The sequence below is a fragment of the Pelodiscus sinensis genome, chromosome 1, assembly GCF_049634645.1.
Source record: "Pelodiscus sinensis isolate JC-2024 chromosome 1, ASM4963464v1, whole genome shotgun sequence".
In the NCBI taxonomy this organism is placed as follows: Eukaryota; Metazoa; Chordata; order Testudines; family Trionychidae; genus Pelodiscus; species Pelodiscus sinensis.
In genome coordinates this window covers 99,274,494-99,296,617 of record NC_134711.1, presented here as the reverse complement: position 1 = coordinate 99,296,617, position 22,124 = coordinate 99,274,494, and the positions used below count along the sequence as shown (strand labels likewise).

The window sequence follows — 22,124 nt, the reverse complement described above, 5'->3', positions numbered from 1 at the left end:
AGGGTCAAATTGGCAAAGGTTTCAGTGGGATGCATGCTTTCATTTAGGGTCCATTGATTTAGGAGACAGTTCTAGAAACAATTAGAAAAGGAGCCAGGAATATCTTATAAACCAATGTACAGGTATATTTGCATTTGATCTTTCTCATATATTTCAGGAATAACAAGACTTCCATACTGGATAAATATTTGGCAATATTGCATCTGATTAAACCAAAAAAAATTACATGTATTATTAGTAGCTTGCTCCCAAATTACACAAGGAGAAATTGGATACATTTTCAGTAGCTTGCTCTCAAATCTTTTCATTCCATGAGTCACCAGAGTGTCACTGCCAAACTAAATATGTCTCTGAAAGGCTGGACAGTTTAATGGAAAGAAATATAAAACTTGAAATACGTAGGAAAATTTAAGCTTCTTCTTGGATGACCTATTGGCTAGTAATTCAGGAATTTAGGGGATGCAGAGGCAAGACATTACAACCTACTAATCTACAGGAGTTTTGAAGTATTGCTGAATGTGAACATGCAAATTAAACTAAAAGAGATGTCCAAATTAACTCACAAAATTATGTTGTGGCTGACAAAAAATGACAAAAAAGAAATGTTTTTAAAAAGCTCTTAGTAGTGGTAGAAGCACATGTCTGATAATTGACAGTGTTGACTGACATAATAGAAAATTTCAGTATGTTGTGTGTGTAGATGCATCCCAAACAAAAACTGCTATAAACCAGTTAATGTTGCTGAAGTGTATATAACGCAATGCAACACAATCAGTGAAACCACCAGGCAATCCCACATTAAGATCTCCTCATCTTTCTCAGTGTTCAACCATGATTTAATCTTCTCCACGATATCTCATCCACATCCACATGATAAAGGCCTATTCCCTCCACCCCCACATAAAACATAACATTTAAATCTCACCATGTAGAATCATTAGGGATACATGTTGGCCAGTTGTTTGGAATGTAGAATTGGTGTTGCATTGAAAGGGATAGCAAACGTGTAGGGTTTATATTTTTATTTCATTATTCAGAATCTAGTCTTGTAGAGAATTGGTTAAGATGAAATAGTTGACTGTAGTGTTTATCATTTTGGGTAGTTGTTTGCATTGTTTCTGGCAGTGTTATTTTGTTGCATTCCTCATTTGGAGGTAGAACTGGTCAACAAGTGTTTTTTAATCCTTTATTTATCTTCAGTAATAAAACTATTTGGACAGGATGATTGGAATGAGTCACTTCCACACTTCACTTTTCATGATAAAGATTTTAAAACTTTTCCTTTTTCCTTTTTTCCTTTTCCTTTTCCTTTTTTCCTTTTCTTTTCTTTTTCTTTTTCTTTTTCTTTTTCTTTTTCTTTTTCTTTTTCTTTTTCTTTTTCTTTTTCTTTTTCTTTTTCTTTTTCTTTTTCTTTTCTTTCACACATTCAACCATAGATAACATTCACTTATGATACAAAGGAATGAAGAATAAAAAAACCCAAATATTTTCATATTGAGAATCACATGGTTTGAATGTATGTGTATGGTCTAATTTTCAAGTTAAGTTTTCAGTGCTAGAAAGTGAATGGTCAGAAAAGATAACGGGTAAGATCATTAGCTGGGGCAAATCAGTATGGTTCTATTGAACTCAGTAGAACTATGCCAATTGACACTAGCTAAGAAGGATTAGACCTGAAAGCAACATTTGCCTATATGGACTGGAGGAGTCAGGTGTAAATCTGCCTTGAGGTTGGTTCTTTGAGGGCTTGTTGTCTTTGACAGATGCCCAGTTCTTGATAAAATTCTGTCTCAGACTCCTCTGTCTGCTTCAGATTTTATAGGTGTTTAACCATTATTAAGAAATTTCAATGCAATTCTTCAGGAATTGATACTGGAGGGGGAAATTTAAGAATCAATGAAACATAAAATCAACAGAAGTCAGACTTCTAACTTCAAGACTTCTGTCATATCACTGACAAAAAACCCATTTTAAGAATTGTTTCTATTTGGTGATGCAATTTTGGGAAGGACTATCATTTAATTTTACTCCCCTTGACAGACGTAAAGCAGTTTGTCACTGAGAACTGTTGGTTAACAAGTGGCTGTGATGAGCTATTTTGGATCAGGAAGGCACTGTGATGTTTTAATTAGATTCACTTGTCTAAGCTTGTGCTTATAATGACACTGTTAAGCTCACCATTGTGCGCAGCCTACTGGTCAGTGTATGTTACATGTTCTCTTCTGTGCTTGATGCCCTGAAGATATGACTCTGTTAATACTCTCCCTTTGACAACCTTGTTCCTTAGCTCACACTGTGCAGATGTATATATTTTAGCTCTAATTTTTAGCTCTTTAATCTCTGCCACATCCATTTAGAAGGTTCCTGTCATATTTGCATTAAACCAAACTGTAAAATAGTTATGACTTTCTAATATTTTTTTCCATTTGAGACATGAGTCTCTGGAATTACCTCAGGAACGAATTTGGTGAAATATCTTTGGAGGGGAAATATGAATGAATTTGCCACATTTTAATTAATTTTTTATTAGTTATACTGAACTACAGGCAGTCCCCGAGTTACGCGGATCCGATTTATGTCGGATCCGCAGTTACGAACGGGGCCCGTCTCCCTGGTCTCCAGCAGACCAGGGAGAGGATGCAATGCGGCGGAGCTTGCAGGCAGCGGACAGCCCAGACGCGTCTGGGCTGTCCGCTGCCCGTGTGCTCCGCGGCTTTGCTCTGCTTTGCTCTGCTTTGCTCCCCGTCTCCCTGGTCTGCAGGCCAGGGAGAAGGGGAGCAAAGCAGAGCAAAGTGGCGGAGCACGCAGGCAGCAGACAGCCCAGACGTGTCTGGGCTGTCCGCTGACCGCATGTTCCGCCCTTTTGCTCTGGACGCCTGTGGTACAGCAGCTGGGGCACTGCCGGTCGGTCCCGTAGCACCGCTCTGGGCGCTACTGGACCAACCTGGCAGCACCCCAGCTGCTCTGCCCCAGGCGTCCTGATTCAGCCACTGCTGGTCAGTTTCAGCAGCGGCTGAATCAGGATGCCTGGGGCAGAGCAGCTGGGGTGCTGCTGGGTTGGTCCAGTAGCGCCGAGGAGCGGCGGCGCTACTGGACCAACCCAGCAGCACCCCAGCTGCTCTGCCCCAGGCGTCCCCAAGTCAGCCGCTGCTGAAACTGACCAGCGGCTGACAACAGGAAGCCCCTGGAATCAGCCGCTGATCAGTTTCAGCAGCAGCTGACTTGGGGATGCCTGGGGTTCTTAAGTTGAATCTGTATGTAAGTCAGAACTGGCGTCCAGATTCAGCCGCTGTTGAAACTGATCAGTTTCAGCAGGGGCTGAATCTGGACACCAGTTCTGACTTACATACAGATTCAACTTAAGAACAAACCTACAGTCCCTATCTTGTACGTAACCCGGGGACTGCCTGTATAACTTAACTGACTGCAATCATGTTTGTTTGTAGTTATGGGTTTGAACAAATGGACTCATTTAAATGAGGAATGTTGAGATTAGTTATGATTAAATAAAAAACTTATCCCTGACACATTACAAAACATTTAAACATATGCTTGAGTCCATCCTTATTCTGCCAACAACTTAAGCACATGCTTAAGTCCAAGCACACACTTAAATTCCATTGAAATCCGTGAGACTTAAGCACATGCTTTGCAAAATAGACATAGATTGCTGAATTGAGCCACTAGAGGCTGCTCTATGAATTTCCTGTCCTGAAACACTTACAATATGGCTTGCCTTAGATGCTCAAGCATTTAATTTAATGCAAAAGGTTTTAATAAAGAGAATGTGTGGTCTTGGTCAAAATTATATGATTTGTCTTTGACTCTGCCGGCTGCTGATCAAATATTGCAAAGCCATTAATAATATCAGGACAAATACAGAGGACCATATGCAAAGGTTTTTGCCAATTGCATAAAGAAATATGCCAGAAGTAAAATGAGTCAAGGGTTTTTCTTGGTATTTAAGGTTTAGTGAAAAAGTAAGAGGGGCAGCTATGCCAAGAATTAATGCTGACCTTGCCAATTGCTTCTTTAAGCAACTTTAGCCAACATGAGTCTAAACAATGCATTAAATACACATACTACAGAGTGGCTGACAGACTTGGGGTGGGGGGGGAGGGGAGACCCGACTCCATGTTTGTGGCAGGGGTAAGGCTTGGGCAGCCAGCCCTTCATGCCGCTCAGAACATACCATTCTGGCCCTCCCAGCCCTGAGAGTTGCCCGGAGTGCCATGTGGTGTTCTGGTGGTGATTTAAAGGGCCTGGGGCTCTGGCTGTAACCGATTCTGCAGTAGCAGTGCTGGTGGCTGGAAGCCCTGGGCCCTTTTGAATTGCCAGGCCTGGGGAGCAACTGGTCTCTTTGCCCCCTCATGTTGGCAGGCCTGTCATACAACTAATTGCAGTTAAGGAATCACGTGTCAAGCAGCAGCTTTTTGCTCAATTTTAAAGTTGAGCGAGCACATTGATAAACATCATAAGAAGCTTTGTCATCTCTTTTGTCTAATAAGGGCACACGTAATTGCAGATGCTCTCTCACAGGCTCTGGTTCATTTTAAGGCATTCCTCCGTGTTTCTCATGAATGGCAGGAAAGTGTAGGCCATCACACCTGGGATGAATTGGAAACTCGAGAGATAAGAAGCATGAGCTACTGCATCTTGAGCTAAACAGCCACTCTTCTATAGGTGGAAGCTGGAACAATTCATATTCTCTGGGGATTGGCACAGAAGGGGGACCCACAATTCACCTTCACTAGTGGCTTATTTATACACAAAAGAAGTATGTGCCTGAGTATCTGATGCCACAAACATTTCAGTCCCAAACTGCATGGTTTCCATGTTGTTACTACACAGGCTCATCTGTTTGACCAGGATATATTTTTGAAATGTCCATAAACATTTAATCTAATACAGTAGAACATAATAATTGCAACTTTTCAGTGTTTCTTTTCAGGGCTTGTAATAAATTATTTCTTGTAACTGGAAACATTTAGGGGGCTGAACAGCTATATGATTGTCATAGCTCCCCAGGTATGGGAGAGGTATGGAATGCAATGCATTGCATTTCCATCTGTTGTAATTACATTGATGAATTCTGCTGTCAAGCCTAAAAATCCTAAACCCAGTGTAAAACCAGACTTTGTGGAGAGGTAATAGAGCAGCTTGTCCTGGTACTTAGCAGAAGCACCATACTGGTCACATAACTACATATTCTAGGCCATGGATTTCCTTCTCTGCAGGATACGGTCACCTTCATTTATACCTCCTTCCTAGACAGCATGGGAAGTGTGATGTCAGGTCTGATGATAGGAATGCCTGTCTGTTCACTCTTCTGACTTCCTGGTGAGCTGGGATTTTGGAAGAATAATCCAGTATGCTCATGACATGCATAAGGGAGGGAGAATGTCTCTGAGCATTCCCAGGAACACTACACTGGTTTTATTGTCTCAGTGGAAGAAAATCAATAATGAAAATATGTCATTGGGAGGGCTGGACACTGGGAAAACTTGACTATCCAGGGGAGCAGACAGGATGATTGGGCCCCTGGACAATGTATGCGCGTATGGGGCTGGCTTCACACTCCCAGAAGGGGCGAGGCCTGATATGGAAGGAGCAGGGCTGGGCAACCAGTCCCCAGCACCACCTAGACAGTGCAGCATCCCTTCTGCCAGGCTGGTCAAAGTGCATGACTCAGGGCTCTGGAGCATGCTGCCCAGTGTTCCAGGAGTGATTCTAAAGGGTCCAGGGCTCCCACTTATAGACTCATAGACTTTAAGGTCAGAAGGGACCATTATGATCATCTAGTTTAACCCCCTCACAGTGCAGGCCACAAAATCTCACCCACCCCTCCTAGAATAATCCTCTCACCTATATCTCATATATTGAAGCCTTCAAATACTTTGAAGACCCCAAGATGCAGAGAATCCTCCAGCTGTGGTCTGTACCCTATGCTGCAGAGGAAGGCGAAAAACCTCCAGGGCCTCTGCCAATCTACCCTGGAGGAAAATTCCTTCCCGACCCCAAATATGGTGATCAGCTAAACCCTGAGCAAGTGGGTAAGACTCATCAGCCAGACACCCAGAAAGTTCTCTGGTGGTAGTGGCAACTGGGAGTCTTGGGCCCTTTAGAACCACCAGGCCCTGGAGCAGCTGTCCTCTTTGTCCTCCACCCTTGTCAGCAGAATCTGACCATTCCCGTTATTAGAGAGACAAGGTGAGTGAGGTACCATCTTTTGTTTGATCAAATTCCTTTGGTGAGAGAGTCACACTTTTGAGCTCTTCTTCACATAAGTGTAGCTCAGGGCTACTCAACTGTGGAATCCCCAGGAGCCACAATGATACAGCACATGTCGAGGGCTGCAACTTAAGTGTGGTTGCATAGACATGCAAACATATGCAAATAGCTTCTTTCACACTGAGGGGTATGAATACAAAGCACTTCCCACAATGCCCTGGTGCTCATGGCACCTCCTCTCTGGGAGCTAGAAACGCCGACACGCTGTACCCGTCTGTTTGAACCAGCCCATCTGCTTCCATCTTTCAGTGCTCACCCTGCCTGAGGGACGCCTCAGTGGAGGCCATGTTCAAAAGATCCCACCTGTGGGCCATGTGTTGAGCCCCGCGTAAACCCAAACCATCTCATAGGACACAAACAAACGGGCCACAGGCTGCATGCGGCCCACAGGATGCATGTTGAGTAGCCCTGGTGTAGCTCAAAAGCTTGTCTTTCTCACAACAAAAGTTGGATCCAAAAATACTACCTCAAACACCTTGTCTCTATAATATCCTGAGACTGTCACAGCTACAACAACACTAAATACATTCCTGTTCAGAAATTATTTCTTCTGTGTATAAGGAAGCAAGAGTTAGATGGTTCTTCATTCTTTGAAGAATGTTGGAACAGCTTTATGATGCTAGGTTTCTAACTTCATTGTCATTTCTATACATGGCTCTAGTTACATATGACCTCTAAATTGGGCCTGAGAAATCAGAATGAATAATTAAACCATCTAAGCATCTGAAAGGCCATTTATTTTTTTTAACACTTATATGTACCTTTACCTAAGTTAACCATCCATGTCTGGGAAAGTGGCAATGCATATTTCTCAAGGAAGAAGGAACTGTATTGAAAATAATGTGGCTTGTTTCCTAGAGCAAAATGCACACGCTCTCCTCTTCCAAGCTAGTGCAATTTATACATAACAAAGACATGGGAGCTAGTGTAAACTGTATTGTTATTCTCTTTGAATTTTATAAAGAAAAGAAGAAATAATCTCCTTTTAGAAAACCCTTACAAGAAGAGTAAAACAGTCCTAGCAACATTCTCCCTCTCTGATGTGAGGTGCAGCTCTCTGGAGCATGTTCTACTTCTGTTCTTTACCTTTGAAATCTCTAGTGAAATGTGAATGATGGAAGGGTAATCTTTCTATAACACTATTTTCCTGAGCAATGATAGGATGTGAGACTACAAGGTCTACATTGCCTGGAAAGCTATGGCAAAGAAGGATGATCTTGTGGTTCACACCCAGGACTGTGTCAGGATGAGATCTGTTTCTGTACCTGGTTCCATTACAGACTTCCTGAGCTTCCTTAGGCAGTCACTTAACTGGTTTGGTTTCAAGCCATAGCAGGTGAATCTTGATGGTGTTCCATCTAACCTAAAACTATGAGTGAGTCATAGATATCTAAGTTTAGGATTAGGGAAAGAAGAGTAAAAGTCCACATTGATGGCAAACCAAAACTGCAGAATTCCACCTCACTGTAGCAGTAATTCTCCTTTAGCTTCCTGCTTACTTATGGTAATATCTTAAATGAAAGTCAGGGTGGTTCAGGGAGAACAATGATTTGAAGCAGAATCATTAATCTCAAGATCACTGGGGCAGAAAGCAAGATTTTTTTTCCAGTGGCTATGACTTCTTTTAATCTCCCCCAAAACACATCCTAATAGGACATGCATCTGACGAAGTGGGTCTTTGCCCATGAAAGCTTATGCTCCAATAAATCTGTTAGTCTATAAGGTGCCACAGGACTTCTCATTCTTGCAGATTCAGACTAACACGGCTACCCCTCTGAAACCTAGTAGGATACTTTGTCATTGACTCAATACTGACTCCTAGGGAAGAGTAGCGGTTACTAAATATGCATCTACTGTAGCAGCTGCCTGTTTTCCTTGTCACTCTCCCATGGAAAAATTAACCAGGTTCAACCCTTATTAATAACTATTTCTAACAAGGTAGCAACAGCAAGTAATGTATTTGAATTGAAGGATTAAGTCTAGTAGTTAATAGACAAGTGCTCACATAGTAAAACAGCCATTATACTCAATGCTTTTTAGAATTCCTGATGGCATTCTCAGGAGAGAACTCCAATGATAAAAGCAGTGTATTAACGAACTCCCCTCTCACCCATAGGGATGGCTCCTCTGGGTAAGGATCGAGGCACATTGGCACACCAGTGTGGAGAAAGGAGAAGCTTTCTTTGATGCTGCCCAGGCTGTATTTGTTGTGTCAACAAGCAGAAGACCTTAGCCTCCCAAACAATCAATACAAAACCTATTATAAGAATGGCATTCACTTAAAATTCCATGGCATTTAATACTTAAGCATGCTAATGAAAATAGGGTAAGTATATATATATATATATATATATATATATATATTATAACTGAATACTTGGCTGATCTATTAAATGCAAATTTCACTACACAGACGACCTCCCCCTTCTATAGTAAAAGAACATTATGAAGGTTGCAAAGACAAACACTCAAAAGTTCCAGAATTAAGTTACTTATGCCCTTTGCATACGCACTATATGAGGGTTTTTAATCACATAGGGTATGTCTACACTACAAAGTTAATTCGAACTAACAGACGTTAGTTCGAATTAACTTTGATAGGCGCTACACATGCAAACTGCTAGTTTGAACTTAATTCGAACTAACGGAGCGCTTAATTCGAACTAGGTAAACCTCATTCCACGAGGACTAATGCCTAGTTCAAATTAACTAGTTTGAATTAAGGGCTTTGTAGCCACTTAATTCGAGCTAGTGGGAGGCTAGCCCTCCCCAGCTTTCCCTGGTGGCCACTCTGGGCACCACCAGGGAAACTCTTCTGCCCCCCTCCCGGCCCCGGAGCCCTTAAAGGGGCACTGTCTGGCTACGGTGCCCGTGCCAGGTGCAAGCCTGCCAGCACCCAGCCAGCAGACCCTGCACCTGGCATGTCTCGAGCCAGCCACCCGCTGCCACCCAGCCCTCCGTCTTCCCAGGACCAGGCTGATGGCTCCTGGGAGCCTGCCCAGGTCCGCAAGAGGCGGGTGCCCGCCTGGTCTAGTGCAGACATCGTGGACCTCATCCACAACCTCTGCACTAGGCACAGGAAAGTGGCCGTCTAGGGCAGGATAGCTGCCAGCCTGGCCACCCAGGAGCAGGTTTGCATGAAAATCAATCCCCGACCCTGAGCCCTGAGCTTAGAATGGCCGTACTGGGTCAGACCAAAGGTCCATCTAGCCCAGTAGCCTGTCTGCCGACAGCGGCCAACACTAGGTATCCTGGAGGGGATGGACCGAAGACAATGACCAAGCCATTTGTCTCGTGCCATCCATCTCCAGCCTTCCACAAACAGAGGCCAGGGACACCATTTCTGCCCCCTGGCTAATACCACTCCACGGACCCAACCTCTATGACTTTAAAGAGAAGTTAGATAAACTCTGTTCTAGTTCTAGCCTTCACATCCTCCTGCAGCAAGGAGTTCCACAGGTTGACTATTTGCTTTGTGAAGAAGAACTTTCTGTTACTAGTTTGAAGCCTGCTACCCATTCATTTCATTTGGTGTCCTCTAGTCCTTCTATTATGTAAACTAATGAAGAACTTTTCTTTATGCACTCTTTCCATACCACTCATGCTTTTATAGACCTTTATCATATCCCCCCTCAGTCTCCTCTTTTCTAAACTGAAAAGTCCCAGTCTCTTTAGCCTCTCTTCATATGCGACCTGTTCCAAACCCCTGATCATTTTAGTTGCCCTCCCCTCTCCCACCTTCTCTCTTCCCCTCTCCCACCTCCTTTTCCCAGTCTCCCCGAGTTTTGTTCAATAAAGAGAGTTTCTATTTTTGACCACACGTGTCCTTTATTTTGTACATCAGGAAGGGGGGCTAGGGAAGGGTAAGTGGAAGGAGGTGAGGGAGGAATGGGGTACGAGCCCCAGATGAGGAGGACTGGGGTGGCTCTGCAGGCTCCTCAGGGTGGAAACTCTCTTGCAGCCCCCGGTTGACCACCCCTGGGTGGCAGCCTGCGGCAAGTGCAGCCGGGATGATGGCAGAGTGCTGTGATGTGCCAAGTGTGGGCACTCAGGGCACTCCAAGCCAAGACTGCTTTGCAAGCGGGGAACCCCTGAGAACTGTCTGTCTGGGGTGGGGGTCGGGACCCTTTAAGCTCAGCCCTCCGCTAGCCTGAGACAGCAGCTCCACGCTCTAAGTCCTACTCTGATGCCCTGCCGGCACTGCTTCCGGCCATCCTTAACCTCTGTTCAGGGTCCACTCAATGTGGACATGCAAGTTCAAATTAGCAAAATGCTAATTTGAACTAGTTTTTAGGTCTAGATGCACTAGTTCGAATTAGCTTTGTTCGAATTAGTGCTGTAGTGTAGACATATCCATACTGTTTTTTCCACAGCACTCCCTCTTCTTTTGGTGAATAGGATGGATGGTGCTCACTTAGGCCTGGTTTACACTAAAGGGGAAAGTAAACTTAAGATAAGCAACTCCAGCTACATTAATTATGTAGCTGGTGTCAACATATCTTAAATCGTGTTTTTGAGCTGTCCACTCTAGACCCACTGATTAAAATGCTAGAAGACTGACCTCCAGAGGGTCGATCTCCGTAGTGTAGGGTGTGTCTAGACTACCTAGTTTTGTCGACAAAAGTGGATTTTTGTCGACAAAACTATACCAGCGTCTACACTACCGCTGAGTTCTGTCGACATAACATCGACAGAACTCAGCAGTTTTGTCGACGCTGGTATACCTCATTTTACGAGGCATAACACCTTCTGTTGACAGAACTCTGTTGACAGAAGGTGTTATTGCTTGTAACATTGCGTCCAGACTACGGAGTTCTGTCGACAAAGCAGCTTGCTTTGTCGACAGAACTCAATGTTTCTGGACCCTCTTTGTCGACGGAAGTTTTGTCGACAGTATCTGTCGACAAAACTTCCGTCGACAAAATGCGGTAGTCTAGATGTACCCGTAGACAAGCCCTTAGTGAGTCTCTGTTCATTATTTTGTTTCCTCCTCATTGTTCCATGGGAGGCCCTTGGCCTTATTTACTGCACACTATTCAAACCTTGGTCTGAAGAAAGTGTTACTAATTTCTTCATAGGCTTTTCTATGGCACTAAGCCACAAAAAATTTTTCTTCACAAAACCCTGCTAATGTTGTGGGGTGGTATTAGTCCTATTTTACAGATAAGGAAGTGAAGCATAGTGAAATTGAGGTAAAAATATCAATTGATCTTGGGTGCCCAATTTGAGTCATCTAGAACATTTAGCATGATTAGAATTATATATTCAAAGGAGAGCTGCCATTGACATTAGTAAGTTGCAGCTGTGCTCCAATGGATACTGACTATTCTGTCTATTTTCTTCCCAAGTTGAATGCTCCTGCCTTGTCCATATCCGAGTCCTGTCACTCCCCCACTCTGTCTCCTCATCTCAGTCCCACTTTCCTCACCTAGCCAGTCCTGGTCTCCACTCCTCAGGCTTCTCACCTGGTCCCAGTCACCTTGCCTAGCATACACAAGCCTTGCCTCTTCAGTATCCCTCTCTCAGTTCCCCCAGTTTCTGTCCAGTCTGTTTCTCTCTTCCAACATATGACCACTAGTCTCTCTCCCCGGATTCCTTGTCCAAGCTCAATGTCTTCCCCCTGCCACCTTCGAGTGCCTTGTCTCAGTCTCTCTGCCCAGCCATTCCCAGTTCACCTCACAAGTCTTGACTTATTGTTAGATTTTTGTACTTTCCTCCTACCTCACTCTTCTGCTACACTAACTCTCATCCCAGTCACAATCTCCTTGCCCAGTCAGGCCAGTCTCCCATGCAGCTCTTCATCCTATCTCAGTTTACCTCCACCTATTGGTTTCTAATTTCCCCCAGGGCAAAATCTACATTTCAGAGTCTTGTTACAAAGTAAGGGGTGCTAGAGTTTATCAAAGACAAGGATACCAGAAATTATTAACATGTATAAAAGAATGTATTTTTCCTTCTTGGAAATGAGTACACTGTTGTTTTTTTTAAAAAGCCTTCGGCCTAATGGGGATACTAGTCATGGAAAATTTCAACCCACAAAGTTTGGCAAAATTATAAACAACTGAAAACAGGGCCTCATAATGGGAAGTGTCTAGTGACCTTAACAGCAGGCAGTACACCAGCCTCGCCATGTTGTAAAACTATGTCGTAAAATGTGTATTGAGTTCAGTAGGCTGAAGATTTAACCCAGTGTGTGCATGTGGATGTATATACACACCACATACATATTACTGTCTATATCTAGTATAATATATAATTTCATATATATAGTAAAAGTACTCTGTATTATTCAGGCCCACCAATGGATGGGGGGGGGGGGGGAGGCAAAAGGGGCAAGTGCCCCGGGGCCTGACTATTCAAAGGAGCCCAGGGCTCCTGGATGCTATTGCTGCTACTACGGCAGCAGCAGTGGTCAGATCCTGGGCCCTTTAACTCCTCACTAGAGCCCCACACAGCGTGCTGCAGAGCCCTAGGTGATGTGCTCTGGACATCATTGGGGGGGGAGGGGGCAGCATTGAGCATTGTCCCAGTGGCACTGAGAACTGGTTGCCCCAGCTCGGCCCTTTCTACCCAAGGCCCCAATCCTTCTGGGAGATCGGAGCTAGGACCCCCTCCCCCACCACCGACCAAGCACAGTGACCCAGCAAGTCTATCAGTGCTCCTAGTATTATTGAATCCCACCAGTTGCAACTGAGTTTCAATTACATAAGCCTGATTTTGGGCCTAACCACCCACCTCTTAGTCAACAAAACAGCAAAACCCACAACAGCCATCTACTGGGCTCAAAATTAATGGATTACATCTAGGACTAAGATATGATTTTTCTATCAAATTTGAAATGAATTGGACCATATGTTATTGAATTATGATTGCCTAAACGTAGAAATGTTCACCAGAATTTGAGAAGTCTTCCCAGTATGGTGGGGTTTTGGAAAAGAAACCAAGCAGCAGAAAAAATAAAATAAAACTTAATGTATTTGATTTCCTTTCTGAGATCTGGAGCAAAATCCAACAAAAGTTAAAATCACCATGAGTCTTCTCACTGACTCCAGTGTGTGTTTTCTGGGATCACCAGTGGACAACGTCAGAATTTAGATGATGAAAGTCAATTTGAAATGTTACTAAGTTTTCAGATGGAATGTTGGCTGTGGTGAGCTTAGTACAGCACTAAAAAAGCATCTAGCTCTTTTTATTACATGCATAGCCATAAACATGTAACATTATCTCAAGTAAGACTAGGTGAAATGAAAGATAACATTTCCCAAAATGGTACATGATAGGCTTTGAGACTCATGGGGTTTTCCATTTGTACAGACCTATGATGATTCACAGCAAAAGTGAGGCTAACTTCTGAACTTTCCCCTCAGGCTACCCCTTCCTTACACCTTCTGAGGTCCTCCTTTGGGTCCTGATCCAAATACCACTGAAATCAATGCAAGTGCTTCTATTGACTTCAGTTGGCTTTGGATCATGGGTGTAGTCCTCTGGGGCACCAGTAGTCCCCTGGAACCAGTCCCCAGAGGTTTGCTGAATGAAAAAGGCAGGTAAGTGTTGAGGATGGTATCTGAAAAGAGACACCTTACTTACTTGACTGTGCGGACAGTAGTGCTGGGGTGGTTGGAGAAAAAAAATTATCTACACTGTTTTTCAAAGGAAAATGTCCATTAGCAGTGTCTGCTTCCTGTGGAAAATTTTGACTTTTTGTTGAAAAATCAAAAACAGGGAACCAAGATGTTTGATTTTATTTTCTCATGGGGCAAAATAACATTCCAACCAGCTCTAAAGGCATGGTAACTTGGAATAAAAGGAGAATCGGGACCTGATAACCCCTAGAGATTTAACAAATTAGTGTGAATATTTTAAGGAGTTCTTAAAGATATCTTAAATCTCCAAGGAGCCCAAATTACTGTATGTTCTTAATATCCCTTAGGGACAGAATCCCAAACAAAGTATTCATTAAGTAAAAGTGAAAGTTTTTAGAATAAGTAGCAAACCTCAGAACAATGAATATCAAGAATGTTTTAATTAAAAGTATACAAATAAGCAAAGGTATATATAGGTTTAACTACACATACAATTCAAACATTGGAGCTCCTCAAAAAGTATAGTTATCAATTATTCACTTTCAAACTGGGAGAGTGTTCGTATTGAGATCTTTCAGGGATCTGCCATGTGTCCGGTACTATTGATTATTTTCATTAATGCAACAAATACAGGAACAACACCCCCTCAACATCTATTGAACACACAATTTCTAGTTACAGAATATTGATATTTTATAATTATCAAAATATTCAGACATTGTGCAAAGAAAAATGTCACATTTAATACATTCAATATATCTTTGTACAGTACACCTTCTACTGTGGTATACTATTACACTATACATTATAGTTAAACATCTGACTTCCTTTGCCATGCCATAGCAATTAGATATAATGCAGAATAACTGTATGAAATTAAAAGGGAATAAAGGGTCAGAGTTAAGGTTATTATTCAAATGTCTAAAGATTATTTTTACCACTTGATTTTTGGAAGGCAGTATATCTGCTGTAAGGGTATTCAAATCTTTTGATACAATAACATAATCATAATTCTTTATGCTTTAACCATAAGAGTATTTTTTACCTGCAGGGTTCTTGATTTTTATTTTAATTTATATTTTTCTTACTGTAGGAATCTAAGTTGTAAGTTGAGGAAGTTATTTTTATTTCTGGGCCTATAATAGCAAGAATCACGAATAGGTTATACTTCATACATATATTTCATGTATGAACATCCATCAGACCATTAAAATATATTTTAACCTATGTTTTCAATAGGTAAAGGGTTTTGTACGTCTGTCATTACTATTGGTACAAGATGTACATTCAGGAGATGTACAGTACATTCATTAACCTTTTATGGAAAACTTTGAAAGTGGGAGAGAGGTTTTAACAGTCTTTCTAGGTTACAATAGGAATGAATTAATTATTAGGAAAAAATAACAAGTGGCTCAAAGATCAATCCAGACATTGACCCAAAGCTTTGAAGTCTAGGTTGATAATAATCTTCCATCTTTCTAACCCTTAGTTATTTCCTTCAGGCATAGGTGTAGAATACATTTGGGAGTTGTTCTTATGAGTTGTGCAGCTCTAGAACATATGAATTTTCAGGTCTGTGGTTTTATGTAAGTAGAGACCTAATGTACTTGGTGTGATATCACCAAAGCTATGGAAAGCCTACAGGAGATGAGGGAGAAGGAGATTTGGTGTTCAAGACCATAATAAAAGAGATAACCATGTAAGGAAACTGATCGTGCTGGGATGAATGGGGAAGAAAGGGAGGAAGGAACTTCATGATTGATGTGAGGTTGGGGATAGCTGAGAAGAAAAGGACAGGTTTGAATAGCTTGAAAGGATGAACAAAGCTTCCAGAAATTTGGATGAACTTCTGGTAACTGTCCAGAATTGAGGCACTTTATCTGAATCTGAGGTTTTCCCAAAATGAAGGCTAGCAGAGGCACAGAGTGTCTCACACTGACTACATTGACCTCACCAGATGCTGCAATGTTTTTCTTTAGCAAATCCCTGAAAATTTCATTAAAGGACACATGTCTTTCAGTGGACTCAAAGGGCATGTCTAAATTTAGCACAAGATCAGTGCTCCGGAGGTTGATCTTTTAACATTCAATTTAGTGGGTCTAGTATTGACCCATAAATCGAACACAGAAGGCAGCCTCCATTGGCATCCAGTACTTCTCCTTCTGCAAGGAGTAAGGGAAGCTGATGGGAGTGTTTGCTCCCATAGGCCTCCCACTGTGTGGACGCCGCCAAGGCTTGGCTTAAGGTAAGCTGACTCCAACTTCGCATTTTGCATAGCTGGAATTGCGTACCTTAAACTGACCTGCCTGTATAAACCTGGCAAAAGCCCCTATCTGAGTATTTACCAGACTGACAGGCACTGGACAAGCATAAATGTGTAAACTGTGATATTTTGAAGTGTACCAGAGGTACAGCCAGAATATACTTGATATCTCTACATTGGAATCTTAAAATAAGCCACCTTTCAAGTGAGAAGTTACACCGAAATTCTCTCGATTTTATAACTTTGCTGTGTTGGAACTGCAGATCACTTATAATTGTTTAGGAAGGTATAATGGTTTTGAATCACTACTGCATTACTCTGGTTTCATACCAAAGAAGTGAAGTCAGTTAAATATTGCAGTGGTCTATCAAGTCCAATCTTGGGGATTTTATTCAGAACAGGAACTCATACAGTAATTCGTATTCAGCCTTATAGTCCATTTATTTGAACTCTTGGCTGTATTTGTGATTATTGTTTTATTATCCCAATGCAAATTAATTTGTCTTCGCCTGAACTAAATTGATGTAGTGTATGGCTATTTGAATGTTGTAACCTCCTGCCTGCAGCCTTCCAGATTTTTTCTCTCAAACCAGATGTTGGAGCATAGTGTGTTTTTAACATGATATGGTATGTACTTAACTGGTTATCTATTGCCTGATATATTAGTACAAAGAACAACCAATACTATATAAATTGGTGCATCCTTGTACTGCTGCATCTAGTATGCCCTGTCATTCCATTGATTTCAATGGAAGGCCAACAGATGACAGCAAGCAGCAGGTAAAATAGAAGTAGCTGGGAAGTAGTTAAAAGGAATAACACAGTTGGAAAAAGAAAACCCATTAAAACCTCAGAGAGGCTGAACGCAGACTGTGCTCTATGCTTTATTGAAGCTTTGTGTTCACTTCAGATTTGGAGAACTCAGAGATTTAGGACAGTAGCCATACTTCACAGTCTGGTTTGATTATTCTTGTGCATGCTTGTAGTGGCTGCAAAACCCAAAGGATTACATGGAAAAGTTTAGAAGCTGAACAAGAGAAGGGGTTCACTTACTGAAATAAAAGCCTCTGTCTCCACATACGAACTGAAGAGCATCAACTAGCTCAGCACCACAAAGTGTCTCTGGGCCAGCCGTGGCAGAATTGGTTAAGGTAAGCAAACATAGGCCAAGGTAGAAGAGATGAATGTAGGACACAGTGTGCATCTTCACCTGCCAAAGAAGCAAAAGTACTGCGTCAGAGTTTCCCAGTACAGTCCTAAAGAAAATGAAATACTATACCCCAGTGAATTGGGATTGCGTACTCCGTGTAATTTGTTAAATAAGAATAACCACAGATTAAGAAAGCTCTCATGATAACACTGCAAGTCTTTGTATTTTTCATTGAGTGAATTTTATAACCTGTTTTTTTCTTCTTGGTGAACATTCATGGTTCATATTGTTAAAGAACTTTCCAAGAATGGACTTTGACTTGTTGCAGCTACATAGAGAAGAGATAAAAGGAAGGCAGTGGAACTCAGGGAGGCCAAATCTACTAGGTTGGGAAAGATAAAGCAGAAAACAGGAATTTTTCAATAGATTAAGAAGAAAATTAGTCATAGTTCATGGGCTAATTTCATTTCTGAGCTAGCAGGGTCTATCTTCCATTGAAGTTAGAGTTATATCCATTTAGCTCAGGCCTGAACTTGACCATATACACAAGAGGTTATAGTTGCTTTCTCTCTCTTGTATGTATGGAACAGACCAATTTTTTCTTTCCTAGAAAAACACTAAAGGTCCAAATTCTCATCTAATACAAATTGACAGAGCCTCATTTGTCTCCATTTCTGCATTGAGTTACACCAGCCAAAGATCTAACCCAACATGGGTACTGCTACACAAACCCTAGGCTGCAGAAATGGCATAGTCATTTTAGAAAATACCATTGCTAAATAGTAGGAAAACCATTTATGTCTGGTAGTAAGGGAACTGAAAAAGACAAATGAAGAGCCAAGGTCTACAGACTTATGCCCCATGCTTATAATGTTGCAGAGTTCCAAAGAAGAAAATATGTAATTTGGAAATTTCCCTTTTTTCTTCATTGCATTTCTGCTGTTAAAATAACCAATCCAAATCACCTTGTATGTCATACAAAGAATGGGAATAATTATATTCCCAGTTACAAGAATCTTTAGCCAATTTTACCATGGAAAAACCAACAGATATTATTGTATTAACATGACTTCAATGGTTGATGCAAGATGATCAGATTACAAATGACTGATAACATTATTTCTTGTAAGGATTCCATATTTTAACTACACCGGTTTCTTCTTTCCCCTTCCAAACTCTTGAATTTCAAATGCACCTGCAATTTAAGATAGCTCTTACTTCAGAGAAGATAAATTAGAAAGCTGTTAAATACATAACCTCAGTAGACTGAAAGGCCTTGTATGTATAAGAACATTATGTATTTAACAGTTTGTTCTTGAATAACATTTGGGACAGCAATAAACATAAATCCTAGGCATTTAACAATTTTATGTTTTTCAAGAGTTTTCAGCTGGGTTACAGGGTAAGATAAATATCAGCATGTAGCTAGGACAAGACAGATTCTCTGGTGTTTTTCCTTTAGTGCAGGCCAAGAGCTGCATAGTCTAACCACAGAGAATTTCTGCACTTTATCCCAAAGTATAAAACAAGCAAGAACTTTCAGACAAGTTAAAATGTTGAAAGAAGTAATGGATTTACATGTTCATAGTGCTCAATTGATTATTATCTTTTTTGAAGTTAAGTATGGTTCCTTCCAAACTTATTCAGGAACTGGATTTATTTTGTCATTTTAATTATATTTATTTTGTCATAGTATTAGTTGATTTGATATGTTTGTGATAAGATTAAAGTCCCCATTTACATCTGAGGGCAATATAAGAAAATTCTTATAAAAATGTAACACAATTGGCCAGTTTTGGGCCAGTTTTTTAGAGCAGGTTAAGATGTTTATTGTGTGTCCAATATGAATAGAAATGTGAGGTATTTTTAAAAATGCACTAGTTTGTAGGTGAGGTTTACTGAAGCATTTAATTACATTTGGACACAAATGCAGGTACAGGTTGAGCCTGGGTAAACATTTCTGTTGGTCACATCAAATGATCGGTCATATTTTCATAGCTGGAATTTCCATGGATCTTTCTTCAGTAACATGATGAGCTATTACTGCAGTTCTGTTCCAACAGTCTGAAATAGTGGCACATGAATGAACTGATATACACTGAACACTATAGACTTCTTTTACACCTTCCATGTTTCCTCGTGCTCCATATTGTACAAACTTTAAACCCGTTGGCACAAATTGCATGTAAATAATCTTTATATTCATGATGACAATTGGCCATTTAATTACATTTGCTGTCATTATAAATACCATGTATAAATACCAGTAATAACATAATTAGCATTATAAAGTAAAATTGAATATAGGGTTATTTGAATCTTTTTAAGTAACAGGTTGCTTATGAAACTGATGGATTGAATTATCAAACCAGAGAGTATGTGAAGAAACTGTAATTACAATGTAACAACATAGTATTCACTAGTAATTATCATGTTAGTACAGTATACATTTGGGACATATTTTCAGCTCATGTAAATGAGTGTCATTGCATTGACTTCAATAGAGCTATGCCAATTTATACCGACCAAAGATCTAGCCCATTGTTTTTAGGTTTCTTAACTCATAGCATCACTTTTATTGTCTGTTCATGTTTCAGATATGTTGGAATATATGGACACTAAAAAGTGATACTGTTTCAATTCACATATTTTGTGTAGGAAAGCTTTTGTGAATTATAGTAAGGAAAGTGGATGAATTCTGCTTGTGACAAGCACTTTTTCAATGAATTGGACCCTCAGGTAGTTGCAGCTGTGGAGATTGAGTCAACTTCTTAAAAGTGTGCTTGCTAATTGGAAGACAATTTCCAGCTTGGTTCTTGAAACATATAATTTTCCTCAGAATGGGAACTTGAATTGGGGCCAGTTCACAGAAACAGAGGTCAGTGCATCTATTGCAGTCATATTTATCTAAAGAGAATTGACACTCCTGAGTAGAAATGAGAGCATTATAATATAGTATTATAATATGAAACCTTGCCTGGAAAAAGCTCTCCCTACAAAGGGAAAGTTGGACAAGATGATGGGAAATATTTCCTTATGTGCAATTTTTTTAAACTATACAAATATGCAAGGTCAGCAAGAGTTGTAACTGGTTTCTAATGTTAAAGGCAAACAGAACTTCATTTCTAGTTTTAATATATGAAAGCACAAAAGTAAGTAAATGTCATATAGTGGCAACCTACTGCTGCAATGATACCATCACCTGTAAGTTTTAACTCCATAAAGTATGAACATTTTATATATTGTGTGCACAGAACAATTGATTGTACTTTAACATTTACCATATGTATAATGCAAATATCAATGTAAACCTCTGCACCTGCAGAAAAGAACTCAAAGTTTTTTTTCTATGTTGGAAAACATTAAGTAACTACAGGTAATAATGTAGCTGGAAGCTTTAACACTGACATAAGATAAATATTGTAAAGTTTTCCTAACAGAAGCAGAATTTTAAATAAGTACCTACAATAGTTTTACTCTTACAGTTGTTATCGGTATGTAATTGCAACTATCACATACAGCCATTTTTCAGATCACATAAAACTGCATATTCAGCAATTTATAAATAATTTCCAGTTCAGAAATAATGTTACTGAAAAGTGCAAAACACTCTCTTAGCCAAAAGCAGATAATACACAATAAAATAAAACTCCAAAATGATTTTAAATAGCAATAAAGATTTACCTTCAAGAAATCACAAAAGCAGCACTTTAATAATTGTGTTGAAAGACTGTTGATTTTTTCCATTGCTTCTTAAAAGTGCAAAGTCTGGAAATGAATTGGTTAGCAGAAATAATGAGAAAAAAGAAATCCAGAGAGATGTGAGATGTTGAGAGCAATGTCACATTTCAATATTGAGGACTTTATTCCATTGCGCAGGCTCTATCTGCTCTGATTTTAGCAGTGACAGTGAGATTTAGCAAACAGAAGAGGGATTTAGAGAAAATCCTCACATTTATCTACATTACACAGACACTGTAGACAGGAAACAGCTGGGGGAGCATTTGCCTTCTCTCTCTCTCCCTCTTCTGGCAAAGTTACCGAGTAAGGACTTTTTTAGGCATGGTGACAAATAACATCATACCTTTGCATTTTAAAACTAGAGCACAGAAGCATATTTTTTCCTCCTTAAAAGAATGTGCATTGCTGACAGAAGGGTTATGCTACCATGGAAAACAAGAAAGTGTATTTCAGATATCTATCTATCTATCTATCTATCTATCTATCTATCTATCTATCTATCTATCTATCTATCTATCTATCTATCTATCTATCTATCTATCTATCTCTTTGCATCTTATACACCTTTGCATTGTTAAGGTTGGAAATTTGGTATGCCTATGAAGTAAATTATGATGTAAGCCTCCAGTTTGTAGTGATAATCCTGAAATAACAGTTAGCAATTCGATATACATGTGATGCTTGATGAGCACTTACTTATGCTAAACAGGACAAAATAGCTTTGTGATCCTTTAACAACCTCATGGGATAAATTACATCATTTCCTAGAACCTAATGTAGTCAGAATATAGCAGAATATTGGCCTAGTATGGGTCGCTGTCTCAGGATTTCATTTTTGTACAGTAAAAATAAGATACAATTTTTTCTTTCACTAGTATTCTTCATAATTATTCTTGGTAACAAGTTAAATGCCAAGAGGCAGGAGGTTTTACTTTGTTAGTTTTATAATACATAACTTTTCCCTTTTTATTTTTCCTCAGTTATGTGTATATTATAAATAACACCAGCTGGCCTGCAACATGCTCTCACGGGTTATGATGTCATTGAAATCCCTCAACTGTTAGTGGCTTGCAACACAGTCCAAGCCAGCTGTTTT

At 40.4% G+C, this 22,124-nt stretch overlaps 1 protein-coding gene across 2 annotated transcripts in view; it reads right to left on the bottom strand.

Moving 5' to 3' along the window:
* IGF1 (insulin like growth factor 1) overlaps positions 1-21,279 on the bottom strand; it is an 80,202-nt gene extending 58,923 nt beyond the window's left edge. The window contains exons 1-2 of one of the 2 annotated variants that reach the window (XM_075906390.1): positions 20,972-21,279; positions 17,191-17,347 (exon numbers count right to left, since the gene is read on the bottom strand). In XM_075906390.1, the coding sequence (XP_075762505.1) occupies positions 17,191-17,347; positions 20,972-21,034 (220 nt within the window). In that variant the 5' untranslated portion in view covers positions 21,035-21,279. 2 annotated transcript variants of the gene reach the window in all.
* Between the last annotated feature and the right edge of the window lie 845 nt (positions 21,280-22,124).